The sequence below is a fragment of the Diachasmimorpha longicaudata genome, chromosome 1 (assembly GCF_034640455.1).
Source record: "Diachasmimorpha longicaudata isolate KC_UGA_2023 chromosome 1, iyDiaLong2, whole genome shotgun sequence".
Taxonomy (NCBI): Eukaryota; Metazoa; Arthropoda; class Insecta; order Hymenoptera; family Braconidae; genus Diachasmimorpha; species Diachasmimorpha longicaudata.
In genome coordinates this window covers 10,209,974-10,228,388 of record NC_087225.1, presented here as the reverse complement: position 1 = coordinate 10,228,388, position 18,415 = coordinate 10,209,974, and the positions used below count along the sequence as shown (strand labels likewise).

Here is an 18,415-nt window from a genome sequence, read left to right as displayed (position 1 = left end):
ATTTGTCCGGTAACATCGTCAGAAAGCTGCACTTCCTCGTGATTTATGCGCAGAAATCAACGAATGGAGAGCGATACCAAAACAGTTTTTAAACAGGAAACTGGGTGAATCCATAATTATTTTGTATTAACACTTGACCCGATTTTTTATCATTGATTTATATTCATAAACATTTCTATAACATGAGGCGCACGACACATCGTGCCAATCAAGACGCCTCATATTGATACTGGCCCACGATGTCCATCCGATGGTGTAAATCCTCGATATTTCTTCACGAGCATAAAAATTGAATAATAAAGGAGTTAGTGACACGATGCACTTTCCGTCGTGTCACGCTGTGGTGATCGTCAGAGTCACTGACTTTAACATTAAATTATCTGGCAACAGATAACAGACAAATAGAAAAATCGACAAGTTACGATTGATTATTCCCTAGTGTTCCATAATCACGAATATGTTATGATGCTAAAAATCATTGCTCTTGACATTCTTTCATTGGTGAAAAAAATATCGCTGATGAATGCGAATGACGCAAATTGGTTGATTCCTTTGTCATTATCTCAGTAGTCAATATACTCCTGACGACCTGTGTATAAGTCATTCACTCACCAAACCGGTAAAACACCCAAAATTGTTTTCAAAGTTGAGTGTAACGTTCCTAAAAGTGTCAGTAGTGTCAGTTACTGACTAGACAAGTTCATTCATTCAAAAGTTTGAGACTCTTTGAAATTATCATTTCCTAGGGTCTCGCTGACAAAAGACCATTGACTTTCATTCAAGAATAACACGTGCAAAATTTACATTGCAGACTAGTTCAGCTGAGAATTTAACTGTATTTGGGTTGGCCGAAAATAAAAAGTTTTTTCCAAAAACGACGAGACACTCCCCGTAGTGAACTGAGTTAATTTGACACCAGCGGGTCCATCTTTATTCTCAAGAATAAATACACAATTACGATCTGGTTACGTTTAGTGTCAATCGGAAAATTTCATCGAAACGAAATTTATTTTCAAATGTATCAGACTTTTCAGTCATTCAGGTTGCCGTGACCCAAAAAAATAATTTTAACAAATCGACCCAAATTTTCAATCTGACCTATTGACCATGAATCGGTGTGAATAAAAGGAGCGTTATGCGTGTGTATGGAAATATTCTGGAAAAATTGTTCGACACAAATCATTAGGTTTTTTTTTATTTTCCATCGATCTTCAACCTAAACGGTGAATTACTCTGAGTGTTATTGTTTCGACAACTACTTAGCTCACGATTATTTCAGTAGTGTTTGCACAATCGGTGAGATAATAATCAATAGGGTGTCGGACTGAGTTATAATTATACACTAGATGTTTTTATTTCCTGTTAAATGTTAATCAGTGAGACTCCTGGTCGTCACGATTTATGGCGTTTGAAAAATAATAATTATTGACATTATCTAGCCAGTTCCTATTTTCCGAACTGGAATATATGATAACGGTTGCAGGACAATTCTCCCGTAACGAAAGTAATGAAACTCCAACTTTCAATTTTTCAAAGAAAGTCGAACAATCATTTTTAAAAAATTATTTCATATATATTTGAAGCTCAGGGGTGATATGGGGGAAAACGTGCAGATGCCCATGAATAATAGATTTAGAAAAAAAAAACACTTTGTTTTTTACCTTAAAGTAGCTCTCAGCTCTGTACTGCACTAACTTAAACTTTTTCATACTTGAATATTTTGCAACTAGACAGCATGACGAAATTTTAAAAAAATATATCCAGGCAGTACTCTCTAAATTAACATTCGATCTTTGTAAATAAATAATTAAAATTGTGAAGTGCCTGGGAAATCTCAGTTTCGAACATCAAAGCAATCTTTATTAAAATTCGAAATATTAATAAGTAGCATTTTATAGCAAAAATATAAAAACATATATAAAGAGTGGAAAGATTTACAAGCATGTTCGATACGCAAATATCAACTGCAATTAACAACTTCTTCCCACAATAAACCAGAGCTCTCATTAAAATCCATATTCTCCATCGAATGAGGAAGTGTTGAAAGGTGAATAATGACCGAGTCGTACCTGGACAAAAGTACAACTTTTTCATTTCCCTTTATTATCCAGCACTTTGTACCTCGAATCATTTAAATTGACGTATGTGGAATTGTTTTCTCATACATCAATCACAGATCTCGCGCGTAACTATACATCAAAGAGATGATATTAAGTGATCTTATTTTGATTAGCCATGAAACAAGACAAGTAGATAATTGCGTTTTTTTTATCCTTGTCATTCAGAATAACTTGACCTACTCAAAACGCTCATTGGGCATCGTTAACCCTCAACAAATAATTGCTCTTGTTTTCGGGCACTTTATTAATTATTTTTTGAGCGTTTCAACAATCCGAATAATAACGTCCCCATTCCAATGACGAATATGAAGACATGTAAATCATTCTTTTCAAATAGTCGTATGGAGATATCCGACAGGGTATTGTTCGTCACAAAATGACCGATGTCTAACGTGTGTACAAGATTGGAGCCCATTTATATAGTCTCTATAGTTTCTCATTCATTATTCAATAAATAATTAAATATCCAACATGAGTAGTGACCTCTGTGTGCTACGGGCGAAACCCTCATGTCCACTTCCATCGTCGTCGTTGAGTGGTCTGTTCACCAAGCAACGTGTCTTTTTCCCGTTCTCCTAGTACATCCGAACTTACCAGTATTGCGCATGCGTGCTCCGAAAAGAGAATCGTAATCAATTTGGTAAATACTGATGACGTGCATGCCGGTGTGCCTGTCGATCGCAAAACAAGTTTTCCTCCTTAAGTTTCAATTGCTGTAACAAATATTATTTAAATAGTGTAAGTAGGAAATCACCAAGATGCTGCAAGGAGTCTTCGACGATGTCAAGCGGATGAATAAACGCCAGGTAATTTAATTTTTTTTTAATTGAAATTTCAGCATGAACATATGGCCTACTTATGACTACATGTCAATAAATTGTTCTTGTTAATGAAATTCAGTTCCTCTACCAAATACTGAGCTTTGGTATGATCGTTTCATCAGCCTTGATGATATGGAAGGGACTAATGGTCGTCACAGGAAGCGAGAGCCCCATTGTCGTCGTCCTTAGGTACGTGTCAACATAACCTGGCTGCACAAACGCCTTTCATCAGTGAATATCCTCGATAATTGTAAATAATTTAGAATCTAAGAGAGAAGCAGCTTGAAATTTTAAGAGCTAGATCGATGTTCTCAAAAACATTTGGAAAAAATTTGCTCACTTTTCATGTCCTACGGCAGGTGAACTCTTCTTTTCGTATATTTGACCTTCAACTTCAACTTTTAAGATGTTTTAACTTCACTACGGCCTTTTTTCAATTCTCCATAATTTTTTAAAATTGTAATTTACATTCTCAGTGGAAGTATGGAGCCAGCGTTTCACCGTGGTGACTTGCTGTTCCTCACAAATTACCAGGATGAACCTGTTCGTGTTGGAGAGATTGTTGTCTTCAAGGTCGAAGGTCGGGACATTCCAATAGTACATCGAGTACTTAAGCTTCACGAGAAGTATGACAAAATTCCCTAGCAATTATCATTTATTCATGCCAATGGGTAGAGCTGAATGACAACATTTATGACTTTTTCCAAATAATTAATGCCCTTGACGTTTTAAGGCATATATTTTTAAAGAACTCAATTGATAGGCTCATTCTAGAATTATCAATACTAATGAAGAAGTCATAGATGTCTATTTTACCCATTCTCCACCTTTCAATGTTGTAATAATCCTTATCGACTGTGTTACCCAGGTCGGATGCAAATAGCACTGTCAAATTCCTAACAAAAGGTGACAACAACTCTGTCGATGATCGAGGGTTGTATGCCCCCGGTCAACTCTGGTTAACTCACAAGGACGTCGTTGGCAGAGCCAGGGGATTTTTACCCTACGTTGGAATGGTCACAATATTGATGAATGAGTACCCCAAACTCAAGTACGCAGTGTTAGCCTGTCTTGGGTTATATGTATTACTTCATAGAGAGTGAGAATAGAGTCAATTGAAATTAGACTTTTCACAATAATTTATCATTTCTTTCTATCATTAAGTGCATTTTCTGTTGAAGAATAAAATTAAGATTTTTTAAAATTACCATTCGGACTGTTATTATTTCATCGTTTGATAATTCTTCCTTGTTGTGTGCCAAAAGTCCGTGAACAGGTCACGTCCTGAGCGATTTTAATTTCCAGTGGATGTCCTACGATGAATAAAATACAAATGACATCCATATCTTTAATTTTCAATTATATTAATCATGGGCGAGTATTAAAATTTAACCGGAGTTCTATTATGATCATGACTAGCCTTGATTTCCCCTGTGAATCATCTTCGATTTCATAACTCAGTCTCCGCAGGCAATTAATTTTCAAGTAACACGTAGTTCATGTTTTTGATAATACATTTATTTTGATGTGATTCGAATAGACGTAACAGTTTGGAGTAATCATATTTTCATATAATCAAGGGGTTACAGTCCACATTTGTACTTTGAACGGCCGCCTAGTTAAGAAAAATGTTTACATATCTTTCGTAAATAAGCCTGCTAAAACGCAAATTACGACATTGGTTAATGAGACACCTCATTAGCCTTTCACCCAGACGAGTTGCTTTTAATTGGGTATGATAGGAGCTCATTATGCTACAATCGCGCTTTCTGATTCCGGAAAATTCTTTTACGAATCTCGGGTAAATATCGAGGGTGTGACAGATTGTTTACTCCATTTTTTAAATCACTGTCTGTAAGGAAAACTATCTTGTTAATGAAATCGCTTTGATTGCATTTTGAACGGCACCAATCAGAAAAATTTGACGAAACTTGAAATTTCAGTGCGAAGGGTCCGGCGACTTTCTCAATGCAAACATCCAAATATCGAATATCACGAAAAAGTCCTTTTCAACTTGAAAAAAAATAATTGTGAAGTTGCATACATCACTTGAAGCTGCGATATGTTCTGTATTTATAAAATCATCTCACAAAACAGATATAATATGCTACAAGAACATCATAATTCGAAAATCCCTTGCTTTCATTATCATTAACGGGAGATAATCAATGAAGAAGCCGAAGTTCAGTGTAAGTTATGCTTTTAATTGGATAATACTTGATAATTCAATAGTACAGATATACAATCAATATGGGAATCTCTGATAAAATATAATATAAAAAAATGAGTTTAGAATCAGTTTCGAGAAGTGAGTCTGATCCATGTCCTTGTCGGCTGTACAATGAGCCCCGGATACTTGTCTTCTATGTTCGTTGGTTGTCCCTCGACGAATGAAAAATCAAACTGTTGTATCATTGTTGCGAATAGTTCAAATATCATGAACCTTGCGAACGTTTCACCCCCACAAACACGTCGACCTAAACCAGAACAGGTCATGAGAACAATCAAATGAAACATTTAACTCGCCAATTGCATCGGAGGAATTTAATTTACCAAATCCAAAAGGAAGTGTGAAATCCTTGACGGGCTGTCCGTTCTTATCGAGAAACCTTTCGGGTCTAAAATTTTCAGGATCCCCCCAGAGATCAGAGTCGTTGTGCATTTCTGACAAGTTGGTTATCATTACAGTGTTGAGTGGGATGTCGTATCCTCGGAAAGTCGTGTTCTCTGTGCACCTGTGAGCAACGCTCATCGGTGTCAGCGTTTCTTTTCTCATTACTTCACGAATAACCGCTTCCGTGTATGGGAGACTGAATTAAATAGAACACAAGGACATCAGTCATTTTCCATCCTAATAAGTAGATGTTAGAAAATCGGGAAGATGATCTAAACTGATTTAGAATGAATTTTCGGTAAAATTCTGAATATGAATAAATTAGGAATAATTATAAAAAATCCTTAAAATCTTTCAATACTCACGACGAACGCAGTTTTTCTACTCGTATTGAAGTATACTACTCTCATAAATAATTAATAAGAAATGCAACGCAATATTGAGATTGAAGTTCAGGCAGATAAAAAGTACTTGGATATCCTGAATAATTTATAACGACGCTCACTTTTTCCTGTCATTCCATCCTGGAAACCGTTCCCTCCCAACAACGTGATCGAGCTCTTCCTGTGCCTTCTTCATAACTTCAGGATAATGCATCATGTATTTGTAACCATGAACAATAACACTTGGTACAGCTGACAGAGCTGGGAACATGAAATCAACGACAACCATGATCAACTGTTTCTCGGAATAATCCTCAGAAAGGTTGCCCTCCTTGAGTCCCTTCAAATATTCCGGAATGAATCCCTCGATCGGTTTATTAGCCAAAGCAGCTTCGCTTCTTTCATCGATATATCGCTAAAAAGTCATCAGTTGTTCGTATAAATATATTTCTCCAGATTAAGAAACGTGTCAGGCGTGAGTTATCTTACTTTGATAAACCGGATCATTCCCTGGTGACCGTCGACCCAGTCTCGGAAGCCAAACATATTTCCAAAGTAGCTCAACCAGGGAGTCATCGCAAGAGCTCCAATTGAGGTTTCACCTCCTTTTTGGAACATCGAGGCCGATATGCATAATTCTCTCAATTCGTCGTGATGCTCTCGACCAAAATTCTCGCCTGTCATGACTGACCAAATGAGATTGGAACATGCCGGATACAGAATATTTGGAAAGTACACCAAATCCCCGTTCACAACTCCCTGAAGACAAGATCTCTTATCAATTCGACAATTGTCGGAGAAAAATCTAGCGAAATCTATTCCCTTTTGTATAGGGTTTATCCGCTGTTACTGATAATATTCTACAACTAAATTGCATTGAACATTCCAATTCTATCGAAATCTGGTTGAAGATAAATGAGGAAACCGAGAGAATGATTTTTGCCATATTCGTACCTTCTCAGATTCATTAATCGGACCATTCTTTATGGTATCGACCAAGATCCGTAATTCCTCCTGGAAGAGATTTTCCAGTTCCTCGTGTCGCCTTCCAAATCCGAAATCCCTCATATTACGAAGAGCAAATCGTCTCTGCTCCTGCCATTCCTCGCTATCATTGAAGAAAATACCTGATTTTGAAAAAAAAAAAAATACTCGTTTGGTGATTGTGTCTGAGATGATCATCGAGCATTATCATTACCCAATGTTTTCCCCCAGGATCTTGCCAATCCCATAAAACTAGTCGTGTCTCTGCCATCAAACTCTTTTCTGGTGAGCACTTCTTTCACACTTTCGTAATCATTGACGACTATTGTATAGTAATTTCCCATCCACAGACTGATTATCTTCGATTTGTATTTCTTAACGTAGTACGTGATTGTATTATGAGGAAATCGGTAATCTCCCCACAGTAAAAACCAATAGGAGCCCCACAACGGGAGTCGTCCTGGTCCTGGAGAATTCAGAAAAAAATGATTTAGGAACTGGTTGGGGGGTTTGCAATTTTGGAAATTTCTTGATAATTCCGTCGGAATGTCATTTCAAAGTTTGACGTCGTGAATTTCAATTCGATCTCAAATGAAAATATCAATAACATTTTTAGCCTCCATTTTGAACTTGTTTAGGAATGGTAAATGCCGATTGCCGATTTGCTAATGTATAAATGTCCAGAAATTGAATAGAACTTTGTCGCTGTTAAAATTCCAAGCTTTCTCACTTAAAATCTGAAGATAAGTTTCCTCTCAATGTGAAATGAAATAAACCCTTTTAACAAAAACGTAGAACATGTCCGTTTAAATACAAATTTTCGCAATTCTTTGCTTTATATCTCATCAGTCTAATGAGATACAAATACATTGCCTAATATCTGTAACTGTAGAGTGTCAAGGAATGGATGAGAGACCTTTGCAGTGGAGTGCAGCTTGAGAAACTGCACTTAAAACTTTTTTAAAAATCGCAATAAATTTGACCTACCTGGTGGTGCCTTTCCAGGCTTCAAAGTAACAAAATTATAGCATGCATATAAAATTAATAGCGCGGTAACAATAATGAGTAGAGGAGACATGTTGCTCCTTCTGCGAAAATCCAACAACTAACCGAATTATGTATAAAGTGGCTTCACCATCAAAACGACCTTTGATACAACGCCATCCTTCACATTATATTAAGAAATTGCGAAGTAATCGAACGATTATGCTTTCTTTGCTCCTCTTTTTGCGAATAATGATTCGCGTGACTTTCATGATAAAATCATAATCACCATTTTTTTCTCTTATGTATCGTACATTCGATTAGGAAATAATATAATAAGGGAGGGTTCCAATTAATTCCTGAAATATTGACATTTGATTCAGAGAAACAATTTTATTAAATTTCTCAGACTAGAAAATTATAAAGACGTTCAACTACGAGAGAAAAAAATAACTGTACATTGACGTATTCAAATTAATTCATTACCTCACGCTATATACTCATCTAGAAGTGATTATAAGTACTATTTCATCGTCGCAACCTAATTACAGTATTTTGTATCACCAGTACATGCAAAAAGCAGACTATCCTCAATAATAGCACGAATACGATCATCCCGCATAATTACAGAACCAACATTCGGAGTCAATTGATATAAAGTATAAATACATCTTTCTAAACTGTTAATTATTTCTTTATCGAAAATTGGTGTTTCGGTAAGATCCAAATGGAGCTTGAGGAATGCCGTGTAGAGCGGTGTACAATGAGCTGGAATTCGCAGATGAAACAGCTTGAGAATAACTTCTGCAGTCTAGCGAAAAAGAGAAACAATCAATAAGTATTTGAAGCCGAGTCCAAATAAATTTATATAATATATAAATAATATCTATATATTATATATTTTTATATATTATATATTTTATATGATGTCTTATTCAAAACAATTAATAACTGAGGGACTGATAATCATGTAATAAAGACAAAACATCCGAAACTTGAACATAAACCCTCACAATGCTTCAATTCGGAAGCAACAATATCAGAAAGTTTTGAAATCTGTGGATTACCTGCAAAGTAGCTTTCAGAGTTCTCAAATCTGTGTGATGACTGCAGTACTCCTCAAGTATCCTAATTAGTGCTTGCAACCATTTGGCACATCCAAGATCCGTTAAAAGTTTCGGCAAACTTGTCATGTAAGCATGACGCAAATCCAAATCCTGCTCCATTTCCATATTATCTAGAAGTGTTGCTATCACATCATCTCTCTTTGTCCACTATGACAGAGGATAAGAATCAGCAAAACACACTTGTAGCATCATACAATTATATATGACACGAGCGTGATATTTTACATTCATTTTTCAAAATTGAATATTAAAAATATCGAGTACATTTTCCTAATTTTATAATTCAAACGTATCTCAATTTTTAATATTGCCTTATTTCATTTAATGAGTAAGCAATGATGAAATAACCCAGTCAAGGTTTATTTACCTCAAATCGGTTCAACGGATCATTATTATTTTCCATTGCTGTCAAAATATGCGTGATACAAGTGAACGTCGGAATGATATATCTTACATCGCGCTGATGCGTCAATTTTTCCACAGCATCATATATAACGTCAGCGTAGCCATTTTCTACAAATTCTCTGTGCTGCGTGCAGACAAATAATTAGCTATTATCACAAGCGAAGGAAGTTCAATTCCTTCAATTAAATGATAAAATGTATAGCAAAATTGCCAATTCTCTCTTTACATCATGTTATTCATTAATGAACGGCTTAGTTTGATAATAATAATGAGAGTATAAATCTTATTATGTCTTGGGGAAATGCAAATACATTATTCACCATTATTTGTTTCCATTTATCTTTGAAAAAATTTGGCAGTATTTCAGTTATGTCCAAAGTACGTACCGTTGATGAATGCTGAATTATTTTGTCGATGCATTGTAATCCAATAATTCTATTTTCTGGGACAAAATCGTCGAAAATAATTAATGTTGTTGGAAGAATATTCGATAAATATTTCACCAGTCCAGGAATCTGAAATAAATCATGGTTGCAAGATAAGTGCGTAATAATGGAATGGTTGGCTCTATTTTTATGGGTTAAAATAATACCTCGACTTGGTTTAGCAGCCATTTAAAGCAAGTTACAGCTGCAGGATAAGTTTTCCACGTATCCTTAATCAGTTTAGGCCTAAGAATCATCAAAATAGTCAGGAATTTATCATCAGATCCGCATAGCATATTAGATAAATTGCTGTTTTCAAATAATCCACAAATATCATTAAAAATATTGTGAGCAATCTCCGGAGTTTCATCAGTATTCCAAGGGCTTCTTTCACTCTGCTCACCAACAGTGATAATTAGGTGCATCAAAATAATCCTAATAATTTCTCTGTCTTTCGCTTCATCAGACTCCATGATAAACTGACGAAACATTCCACAGATTTCTTTCAGATGGCCATCAATTGTTGCTCGATATTCTTGAAAATCTTTTTCAGCACAAGGTATATCCATTCCACTCATGCACTGGGGGACAAATGTATCGATACATTTTTTCCAGAGATGTGCAGATGCTGAATGACCCGTGATACTCATGCCCTCCATTTCTTTCATCAATTCTTCCATATTCACCATTCCTATCGCTTAACTTAAGTCCCTTCAGTTTATAAATTTATCACAGAAACATTTTTCAATTGTACGTGGACAACACTGGAGAGATTTTAAAAATTTGCAGGATATATTGCAGCTCATGGTTCACTATTTCCTTCGAAATTTCTACGAAATTATCAAGTGGTTGTAAAAATTGAGGAATAATTTTGGACAATTGTAATCAAATTGCCAGCAATGAAAATACCTCAGTTATTATCGATATCAGTTTCCAAGGCCTCTCTTGTTCAGACAGTTGACAGATTCTATTTGCTGAATTTTTATTCTTCGCGAATAAATTTAATGGTCCAATTCTGTGGATTCACCATTGTTACAGTAGCATCAAAGAGACTCAGCTGAGAGGAGAACAATGTTTTTAAATAATCAGTCAATACACTCCATGGAACGAAATAATCGCGTTATTTGTTCTCTGTAAAGAGGAGAAAAGAATACGGAAAATCCGGTAACAAATAGTACTCAGCGATGAGAGAATCTGCGTTTTATTTTTTAATATATCAGACGAATAACTTGCTTCTCTGCATTCCTGAATTTGTCCTGAGGTGAAGTTTGAAGTGTAATCCACAAGAGGCAGCACTTACTGGTGGTGAGAAACAGTTGGTTTGCATCTCTAACAGATAGCACTAGTAGTATGTGCCAATGGCGACCGCTGATTGTAGTAAACAAACAGCATAACACTCAACAGTTATTCGAAGTAATGATTCAATGATTAACTTCGGGAGAATAATGATGTACTCGAGAGACTCTTTGGGTCACGAAAGTTTTATTCATTTATAATCAACAATAAAATATCTGTCAACTGTATTATTCACAGGTACTTCAATCAAATACAATATTTCATCATCAGTCGTCTTCATAAATCCATGTTTAATGGTCAATCCTAATATTTTATTGAACTCTTTCAGATAATCCACCCTCGATCCTCCACTCTCTCACTGGACCGTTGAATATTGATACTGTGAGTCAAATTTCTACTAATTTATTCATATATTTATATTTCGATATCTATGCAATGTTTTATAATCTGTCTATTGACTACACATAACATCGCCGTCAAACAAAACTGAAGAATATTTTTTTGGGATTTGAATGGGGATCATTTTCATGACAATTAATAGGATTGTTGTTTATTCACAATCAATATAAGGTGAAGGGGTAACAGTTATATCAATCTCGCTCGATGCGTCGCTGTCGCGTTTTCGCCCACCCCACGGCTCGAACGCCACCCTGGGTACATTCCTATTGACAGCCATGCCTCCAGCATTAAAGAATTCCTTTTTCTCCATTGGAGGGAAATCACCTGAAAGGGGTGAACATCGATATTAATTCGTACAGTCAATTTGTCTCCCTCGCCTCCCCCCTCCCAGCCATTCATTCTCACCAACTAATTAACTCACTCATGAGGAAATCGTGGGGTTGAAGAGCGACTGATTTGGGACTATTAATAATTGAATGATGCCAAGAATTTCTCAAGATATCACTGGCTGGTGCACGTAAGATATCCCCGATAACTAAAGACCTCTTGCCACCCCAGCTGTTGAATGGTTTCTTAATGACATCTGTATGTTCACCATCCCGCTTGCCACCCCAACTGTTGAACGGTACTCGTGCCGGCCTTCTTATCTTGGGATCAGGTTTGTAAGCACTCGAGTCACGTTTACCACCCCAGGGACTGAAGGAAGGATTTCTGCGTTCCTGGAGGACCAAAGCGTGATTTCGATGTTGCTCGATGGAGCTGATAATCTGTTATATATATACAACCATTTACGGGAATGACTCTACATCCACATAACTCAAAAATAAATGTACGAGCCACGGGAAATGAGAAATAATGAAACATTCTTGCCTTATCACTCTCGATATCCGGCCAGAATGACCATCTCACGAATGCGGGACTCTTTGAGCCCAGTCTGTGCACTGATGGACCATCCTCAACGCCCAATTTTATAATCGACCTTCTTTGCAAATGTTTCAGAGAATCTTTCAGTTCTTTCCAAGCTAAAATTCATGTCATTCATTGTCAATTCTATATCTACGAATTTTTTACTCAAATTTTGAAAAATTGCCAAACTTTTCCATTTACTTGTATCGCGAGGCGCTAGGGCCATCTTCACTGCTTCCAACCAATTGATCATCTGTTGTTGTCTCTCATTGTTTCGCGAGTATATATCTTGAGACGCTTCGATACTGATTGATGTTGAGACGAGGAAAACAATCGTTATCCCGATAAAGTGCCACATTCCTTGAAAAGTATTTTACTGTATTTCTACCAAGTATCGCGTTCAATAAAATAGAAAATGTCTTGATCATTGAATTAAAACCGTTCATCGAGTGGGGAAACAAAATTTGATGGGAATTTGTGTCAAAATTTTTTATGGCGATTGACTGACACATATCACAACCTCATAACGAACTTCAAAAAGCCATGAAAAAATCACCGAACACTGCCGTAACTCGTTTAGCAAAGCTTTCAAAGCCTGTCACCTGCCATTATTCGCGTCATCGCTGATGAAAAACAGGCGAATATATCACAGCACTAAATTGAAAAGCAAATAGCGCATCCTACCAGGATACATGAAAATTTCCTCATGAACACAGTGAATAGTATAATTTGAAGAAACTCACCCAAAATATTACCACAAAAATAATATGAGGTGTGAAGAAATCAAACGAATCCGTCAATCGGTTGTCAGCTGAGTAATTAAGATCGACAAGAAATCGACAAAATTGAAATCCAATTGGAGCTATCGAGATAATCACAATTGAAAATTCGACTGTCACCAGACGTAAATTGAGGGACTTTCACAGTGGACCAACGGATACTTGCAAAATGTTCACCAAGGGTGCCCGTGCCCCATTCTTATATACTCACCACCTGTCGCACATCCTGTCTTCCCATTGGTGCAAAAATCCCGCGCCCCTAAGCCCAGCGGCGGTGGTGGTCTTCTGCTCTCGCCTACGCGCGCACCCTCAGCCTGTACTTCCCTCTCGGATCCTTCGGATTATGTGTTTAATTTGTCATCTTTTATTTTTCCTCCGAAAAGTCATAACGTCGTTCATATCGCAATTGTTCACAAACCCCGATGTTTCTTATTCTCGATGAGTGCGGTTTTCATTCAATTAGAGGGGTACAATCCAATCGACAATAACTAAACTTGATTATTGGTTTTCATCTCCAAAGGTTTGAAAACATTCCCAGTTATATTTTCTCCTTCATCCGACAATAGTTTTATTTTCATCACTGATGTTGATTCAGTTGTATCTCATGATAGGATTCTTATTTTCAATAACCTTCATACAAGAAAAATGACAAGGAAGCAACAGAGTGCGTCCCTTTAATACGCAACAGGACAGTGTACTACACGACTACATGACCATTTATTTTGATATTTAATGTGAGATTGGGGTACCATGTGTGCAAAAGCAGTAGGTCGTTTCTTTTCATCATCTTTCTGACAAACTATCGCACATTTGCATCATAAATAACATCACGCGACTGCTGACTACTCCCTTCATTTTCACCCATATTTTTTTTTAAGAGAAAATGAAAAAATAACCAACAACAACTGAACAACATGAAATCTAATTTTTAATCTCACTCCGCTGTTCGAGCGTAGGGATATTGAAATAAGTAAAGTAAAATTGTCCGACGTTGAATGCCAGATACGAAAAAATTAGAGTAGATGGGGTAGAAATTTACGAATTAATTCCACACAATTGTTTTCGTACATTCCACTGACTCCTTCAGCTTGATTTTTTTTTCTCGCTCCCTCGAACTTTCACTGACTATTGGATGTTTTTCTTCTCTCAATTTTTATGATAATTTCGCGTGCCCTCTTCTCCCACAGCATCACACGGTCGTTGGCGTAAAAAAATCAAAATCACCGGAACGAATGATTGATCAACATGACATATATTATTCCGTCTGAATGACAAGAAACATGAAAATAATAAAATATTTCAATGACACAAAGCACACTTGCCATCACTTTGATTAAATATATATTGGATATCATTCCTTCAATTCCCGTTATCACGCGAAACAAGGAGTTCTCATGAGCCCTGGGACAACAGAATTTTCCATTAAAAATTTCAGTTCTGACTTCTTGTTTCACATGATCACAGGATTGGAAAATGTCTTCATCGCTCCACGTTGATTCACTTCTTCCAATTCTGGAGAAGTCCGGATATATCACTCGTTGACTTCTTTCCCCTGGCAATGTAGAACGGATCCTGGTCCTTGAGCAACTGCTCCACGATCTCTCCTCTACGATCTCGAATGGGGCGATGCTTATCGGGTGAATTTTCTCCATGAAATTCTAAATTTGTGATTCCCTGAAAATCATTCTTCTTGACTTTGAACTTTTTCCCACGTGATATGAAGAACGGCTCATTCAAGATATCCATAATGTCTGAGTGCTTGTCTCGAGGCTGGAGATATCTGCTGCGAGCAGCCAGATACTTTTCCAATCCTCTGTAGAAGCTCTTGATACTTTCATCATTCTCGTCATTGATGTTTACAGCGTCACTTCGACGAACCTCACGTTTCTCTCTCGAAGAATTGGCCAGTGGTACGCTGGGTAAATCAGTTCGAATCATCTCTGCTGACCGCTTGCCCCTGGCCAGTATGAAAGGATCTTCTTCATTGAGACCTGTGTCTTCATTACCATCTCCCTTGACGTCTAGAGGAATCCATCCAGGTTCCTTCACATACAAGGGCTCTTGAAGCATCCATTCTCGAGCTGTCCGATGACATCTAACTCCTGTGCCGAGTCCGAAGGGCATCCAGACACTTCGTTTCTTTACCTCGTCGAGATTCTCACATCTTGTCTCAGACATAGGGGTCAGCCGAAGTGGATTGCTGAATTCAACCCGCAATCTGTTGATACCGTTTTTCCCCATTGCATAGTTACTGCGAGAGAAATACACTGTTAGAAGAAGAAATCAAATTTCAAGGACATTTGTCTTATAATTGTCGACAAAATGCGTTGAAATATCTTCAGGGAAAATATTTGGAATTTTATATTCACCCGAAGTTTCTCAGGTGACCAATCGTAGGCCGGTACATGTCAAACTGAGGAGTACGTGGTGAAAATAGTCCTCCATAAGTGTCCCAAGGGTCCCACGCCGTCAACGCCGAAGCTGGAAGATCCCTCGCGTTACCGTCGAGTATTATTCGTGTTGGCGTACAACTTCCATGCTGAAAAATTGCATTTACGTCACGCGAAAAGATGAAAAAAATTGTTGTAAATTTGATATTATCACACTATTAAAGAAGAATGAAAGTATTTCACAAAATCAATCATCAATTTCGCTCACCCTGGTTGACGCACTCAATGAAATAATTATGGCTAATGTATTGATAATCCGCATTTTATTAACCGCTTATCCGCGTTTTACGAATTAATTCCACCTGTTTAGGGTAAACCGATAATTCTTGATAAACTTGAGCAGCCCTAGCTACAACGGTGTACCACCACCAGCCGAGTTCAGTACGATAATGCCGCAGGATTTCATCTGTCCCCCAGTATTTATGCTATCGTCCAGCTACTTCTTAGTCTCCAATGAATTCATACTTATTTCTCCATTTCGTTTCGCCCCGGAGATCCTCAGAATTGCATTTGGGAATTCCTTCTGCACACATGTGGCCATTGTCCACCATACTGAGACCTACCCACGTCAATCTCCTGCTTGTCGACTGTGCAAACACACCGTCTTTTCCATTTCGCTCTACACATTTTCATCATAATATTAGTTTTTCTATTTTTCCTTCAGCAATAATTGATTATCATGCCATCTTCACCACTGTGTTATCATTTTAATCAGTTAAACTGCAAGTTGATTATTTTTTTTTCACGCATCGTTCCCAGTTCTGGTTAGTGATCAAGAGACAACGAAGGAAAATGGTAAGTTTATGAAAATTTATTAACAATTTGGAGCATTGGAATTGTTCACTCTCTGTTCATAGCGATTTCGATTCTTGGGAGATGGCGACTGTCCGGATTGGCTTCTCGCTGAGATTAATGCACTTTCGCGAATGGTAAATGATTCGATCATGAGTATTGAACTATCGAAATTACATTTCTGATGATAATTTTCATTTCAGACGTCCATCAAAGTCAAGCTCCTGGGTCAATTGTTGGTGAAATCAATCATCAGTGGAAACGAGCTTGATGTGAGTACTCCCACACAGTGAAAATAAATCATTATTTCAACTCCTGAAAGGAATATGTGCAGAATTGTAGTTCAGTGTGAAACTAAAAGAAGATGAAGAGCCGGGAAATTGACAGGAATGTTGAAATTATGGGCTGAGAGCGAGGAGAATGAAATCTAATGTACTACTTCTCTTTTTCTACGGCCTCACCTCTTCGTATTTTCATATATCCTTGGATCATTTACTCCCATTTTTCTACATATTTTCTGAATTATTTTCCCTTTGTTCTCAATTATGGGACGGGAATGAATGCGATGCAAATTTCTCATTTTCATTGGTTCAAATATAATAACTGCAACTTTGGTACATTAATTTGATATCATTGCAGGAGGATAAAGTTAAGAAGCTTACGTATGATGCAAAACTGGGTAAGATGCATGATGATGAGAAAATGGGAATTTAGATATTTTCCTCTATTTTTTCCCTCTTGATCGATGGCTTATTCCAGAGTTTGAGGATGCTAAGGCAATAATAGCCGCACTAGAGTTAATTTTAATGTCTTCGGTGAGGTATGGAGTGAATGCAACAGACTTGAGCAGTGAGCTTCAACAATTGGGACTCCCAAGGGAACACAGTGTCGCCATTGGACGTCTGCATACCGATAATTTTAACAGCATATTGGATTCGCTGACGTCTCAATCTCTCAGATGTAATGAATATTTGTATGTTATTACATAATGCCAATTATTCGAAAGATCCAGGCATTTTATGCTTATGAAAGTATAACTCTAGTCGTTACTTGGGTTTTTGAAAAATTGATATTGCACTGCATAATTTATCGAGCTGTTGGTTTCATTGTAGCGAGTCATTTATCCGCTGGGGAGATATTACCCAGTGATGAGGGCACATCCAGCTTCATCAAAATGTCACTGAAATTGAAAAAGTTGGATGGCACTGAAACAAGTACATCCATCAACGTACCGAAGAGTCAAGTTCCTGTTCTTCTTGAGGGTAACTACTCTCCCAAAATACCCCTAATTCTTCTCAATAAATGCCATACAAACAGTGAATGGGTGTTTTTCATTACAGAGATGAAGAGAGTCAGAGCAACGATGGAGGACATGTGAATGATTACCCGATCTCCAAAAATTCTACTTGAAGGCAAAAAAAGTCCACATTTTTTTGTACATGTTTTGTTTATTTATCAATAAATGAATATACAAAGTTTACACATAATCAAATGACGAGTTGAATATTTAATACGTCATGGTAGATGATGAGATGCGAGGATAATAGTGCCGCAGTTTACTCCTCTTCGAGAGAGCGTGAAGAAAACAAAAAGAAAATGTCTTGAAGTATTACAAAACAAAAATTGATTTCCAACGTTATCTCTTTGATTTCCTCAACTAAAAATTAATTTTTGCTGTTTAGTTAATTTCGTATCAATATAGAACCATAGCAATATCGTTTAAGTTCATAATACAGCGTAGGACAGCAGTAAATTGCATTAGAATAAATATCAAAGCAAGATTATATTCTAGTCAGTCTTTATACAATATTTTCTTACAATTATTAATATTTTCACGTTCAAAGTCAATTGTATGTACAATAGTATTATTTTTCAGTGTAGTTGTGCTTTGAATAGCGAGCTCTCAGCAGCTAATTCATTGATTTTGAGT

The 18,415-nt window shown here is 36.9% G+C and overlaps 6 protein-coding genes across 10 annotated transcripts; 2 read left to right on the top strand and 4 right to left on the bottom strand.

Moving 5' to 3' along the window:
- Positions 1–2,738: 2,738 nt before the first annotated feature.
- Positions 2,739–4,148, top strand: Twr (twisted bristles roughened eye). The gene is made up of 4 exons (XM_064119028.1): positions 2,739–2,926; positions 3,021–3,130; positions 3,418–3,567; positions 3,810–4,148. The coding sequence occupies exons 1-4, from the start codon at positions 2,879–2,881 to the stop codon at positions 4,042–4,044; spliced, it is 543 nt and encodes a 180-aa protein (XP_063975098.1). The 5' UTR covers positions 2,739–2,878; the 3' UTR covers positions 4,045–4,148.
- Positions 4,149–5,124: 976 nt separating this feature from the next.
- LOC135161372 (probable cytochrome P450 304a1) lies at positions 5,125–8,069 on the bottom strand. Its single transcript, XM_064118870.1, has 7 exons — positions 7,910–8,069; positions 7,137–7,388; positions 6,893–7,065; positions 6,428–6,697; positions 6,061–6,353; positions 5,495–5,751; positions 5,125–5,418 (listed from the first exon to the last, which is right to left on the bottom strand). Exons 1-7 carry the CDS (start codon positions 7,998–8,000, stop codon positions 5,237–5,239), a joined length of 1,518 nt encoding a protein of 505 aa, XP_063974940.1. The 5' UTR covers positions 8,001–8,069; the 3' UTR covers positions 5,125–5,236.
- A 210-nt stretch (positions 8,070–8,279) lies between these two features.
- Positions 8,280–11,099, bottom strand: LOC135161374 (TELO2-interacting protein 2-like). Of its 2 annotated transcripts, XM_064118893.1 has the most exons (6): positions 10,773–11,099; positions 10,031–10,693; positions 9,825–9,953; positions 9,401–9,562; positions 8,974–9,180; positions 8,280–8,717 (listed from the first exon to the last, which is right to left on the bottom strand). In XM_064118893.1, the coding sequence occupies exons 2-6, from the start codon at positions 10,550–10,552 to the stop codon at positions 8,448–8,450; spliced, it is 1,290 nt and encodes a 429-aa protein (XP_063974963.1). In that variant the 5' UTR covers positions 10,553–10,693; positions 10,773–11,099; the 3' UTR covers positions 8,280–8,447. The 2 variants fall into 2 exon arrangements, with proteins under 2 accessions (XP_063974963.1, XP_063974955.1); XM_064118885.1 differs by having other exon boundaries at positions 10,031–11,099.
- Positions 11,100–11,203: 104 nt separating this feature from the next.
- Positions 11,204–17,977, top strand: LOC135161440 (uncharacterized protein). Its single transcript, XM_064119016.1, has 9 exons — positions 11,204–11,396; positions 11,488–11,540; positions 16,453–16,488; positions 16,551–16,622; positions 16,689–16,757; positions 17,125–17,164; positions 17,245–17,445; positions 17,598–17,747; positions 17,826–17,977. The coding sequence occupies exons 3-9, from the start codon at positions 16,486–16,488 to the stop codon at positions 17,861–17,863; spliced, it is 573 nt and encodes a 190-aa protein (XP_063975086.1). The 5' UTR covers positions 11,204–11,396; positions 11,488–11,540; positions 16,453–16,485; the 3' UTR covers positions 17,864–17,977.
- LOC135161413 (uncharacterized) lies at positions 11,393–13,409 on the bottom strand. 4 transcript variants are annotated; one of them, XM_064118967.1, is made up of 5 exons: positions 13,208–13,409; positions 12,666–12,824; positions 12,429–12,580; positions 11,980–12,325; positions 11,393–11,882 (listed from the first exon to the last, which is right to left on the bottom strand). In XM_064118967.1, the coding sequence occupies exons 2-5, from the start codon at positions 12,820–12,822 to the stop codon at positions 11,710–11,712; spliced, it is 828 nt and encodes a 275-aa protein (XP_063975037.1). In that variant the 5' UTR covers positions 12,823–12,824; positions 13,208–13,409; the 3' UTR covers positions 11,393–11,709. The 4 variants fall into 4 exon arrangements, with proteins under 4 accessions (XP_063975037.1, XP_063975048.1, XP_063975042.1 ...); XM_064118978.1 differs by having other exon boundaries at positions 11,980–12,277; XM_064118987.1 differs by having other exon boundaries at positions 11,748–11,882; positions 11,964–12,325.
- LOC135161409 (uncharacterized) lies at positions 13,952–16,099 on the bottom strand. The gene is made up of 3 exons (XM_064118953.1): positions 15,902–16,099; positions 15,613–15,782; positions 13,952–15,494 (listed from the first exon to the last, which is right to left on the bottom strand). The coding sequence occupies exons 1-3, from the start codon at positions 15,953–15,955 to the stop codon at positions 14,741–14,743; spliced, it is 978 nt and encodes a 325-aa protein (XP_063975023.1). The 5' UTR covers positions 15,956–16,099; the 3' UTR covers positions 13,952–14,740.
- Positions 17,978–18,415: the final 438 nt, after the last annotated feature.

Coding starts and splice junctions, on each gene's coding strand:
- LOC135161372 (XM_064118870.1), bottom strand. CDS start 8,000: ATGTCTCCTCTACTCATTATTGTTACCGCGCTATTAATTTTATATGCA. Junction 7,066..7,136: donor ATCCTGGGGGAAAACATTGG/GTAATGATAATG, acceptor TTTCAAAATCAG/GTATTTTCTTCAATGATAGC. Junction 5,752..6,060: donor GGATGGAATGACAGGAAAAA/GTGAGCGTCGTT, acceptor TATTTAATTCAG/TCTCCCATACACGGAAGCGG.
- Twr (XM_064119028.1), top strand. CDS start 2,879: ATGCTGCAAGGAGTCTTCGACGATGTCAAGCGGATGAATAAACGCCAG. Junction 2,927..3,020: donor AGCGGATGAATAAACGCCAG/GTAATTTAATTT, acceptor AATGAAATTCAG/TTCCTCTACCAAATACTGAG. Junction 3,568..3,809: donor GTACTTAAGCTTCACGAGAA/GTATGACAAAAT, acceptor TGTGTTACCCAG/GTCGGATGCAAATAGCACTG.
- LOC135161374 (XM_064118885.1), bottom strand. CDS start 10,552: ATGGTGAATATGGAAGAATTGATGAAAGAAATGGAGGGCATGAGTATC. Junction 9,563..9,824: donor TAATTCAGCATTCATCAACG/GTACGTACTTTG, acceptor GTCTGCACGCAG/CACAGAGAATTTGTAGAAAA. Junction 9,181..9,400: donor ATCCGTTGAACCGATTTGAG/GTAAATAAACCT, acceptor CCTCTGTCATAG/TGGACAAAGAGAGATGATGT.
- LOC135161413 (XM_064118967.1), bottom strand. CDS start 12,822: ATGTGGCACTTTATCGGGATAACGATTGTTTTCCTCGTCTCAACATCA. Junction 12,581..12,665: donor CCTAGCGCCTCGCGATACAA/GTAAATGGAAAA, acceptor CATGAATTTTAG/CTTGGAAAGAACTGAAAGAT. Junction 12,326..12,428: donor CGGATATCGAGAGTGATAAG/GCAAGAATGTTT, acceptor TATATATAACAG/ATTATCAGCTCCATCGAGCA.
- LOC135161409 (XM_064118953.1), bottom strand. CDS start 15,955: ATGCGGATTATCAATACATTAGCCATAATTATTTCATTGAGTGCGTCA. Junction 15,783..15,901: donor CATTGAGTGCGTCAACCAGG/GTGAGCGAAATT, acceptor GCAATTTTTCAG/CATGGAAGTTGTACGCCAAC. Junction 15,495..15,612: donor GGTCACCTGAGAAACTTCGG/GTGAATATAAAA, acceptor TTTCTCTCGCAG/TAACTATGCAATGGGGAAAA.
- LOC135161440 (XM_064119016.1), top strand. Junction 16,623..16,688: donor TTAATGCACTTTCGCGAATG/GTAAATGATTCG, acceptor TTTTCATTTCAG/ACGTCCATCAAAGTCAAGCT. Junction 16,758..17,124: donor TCAGTGGAAACGAGCTTGAT/GTGAGTACTCCC, acceptor ATATCATTGCAG/GAGGATAAAGTTAAGAAGCT.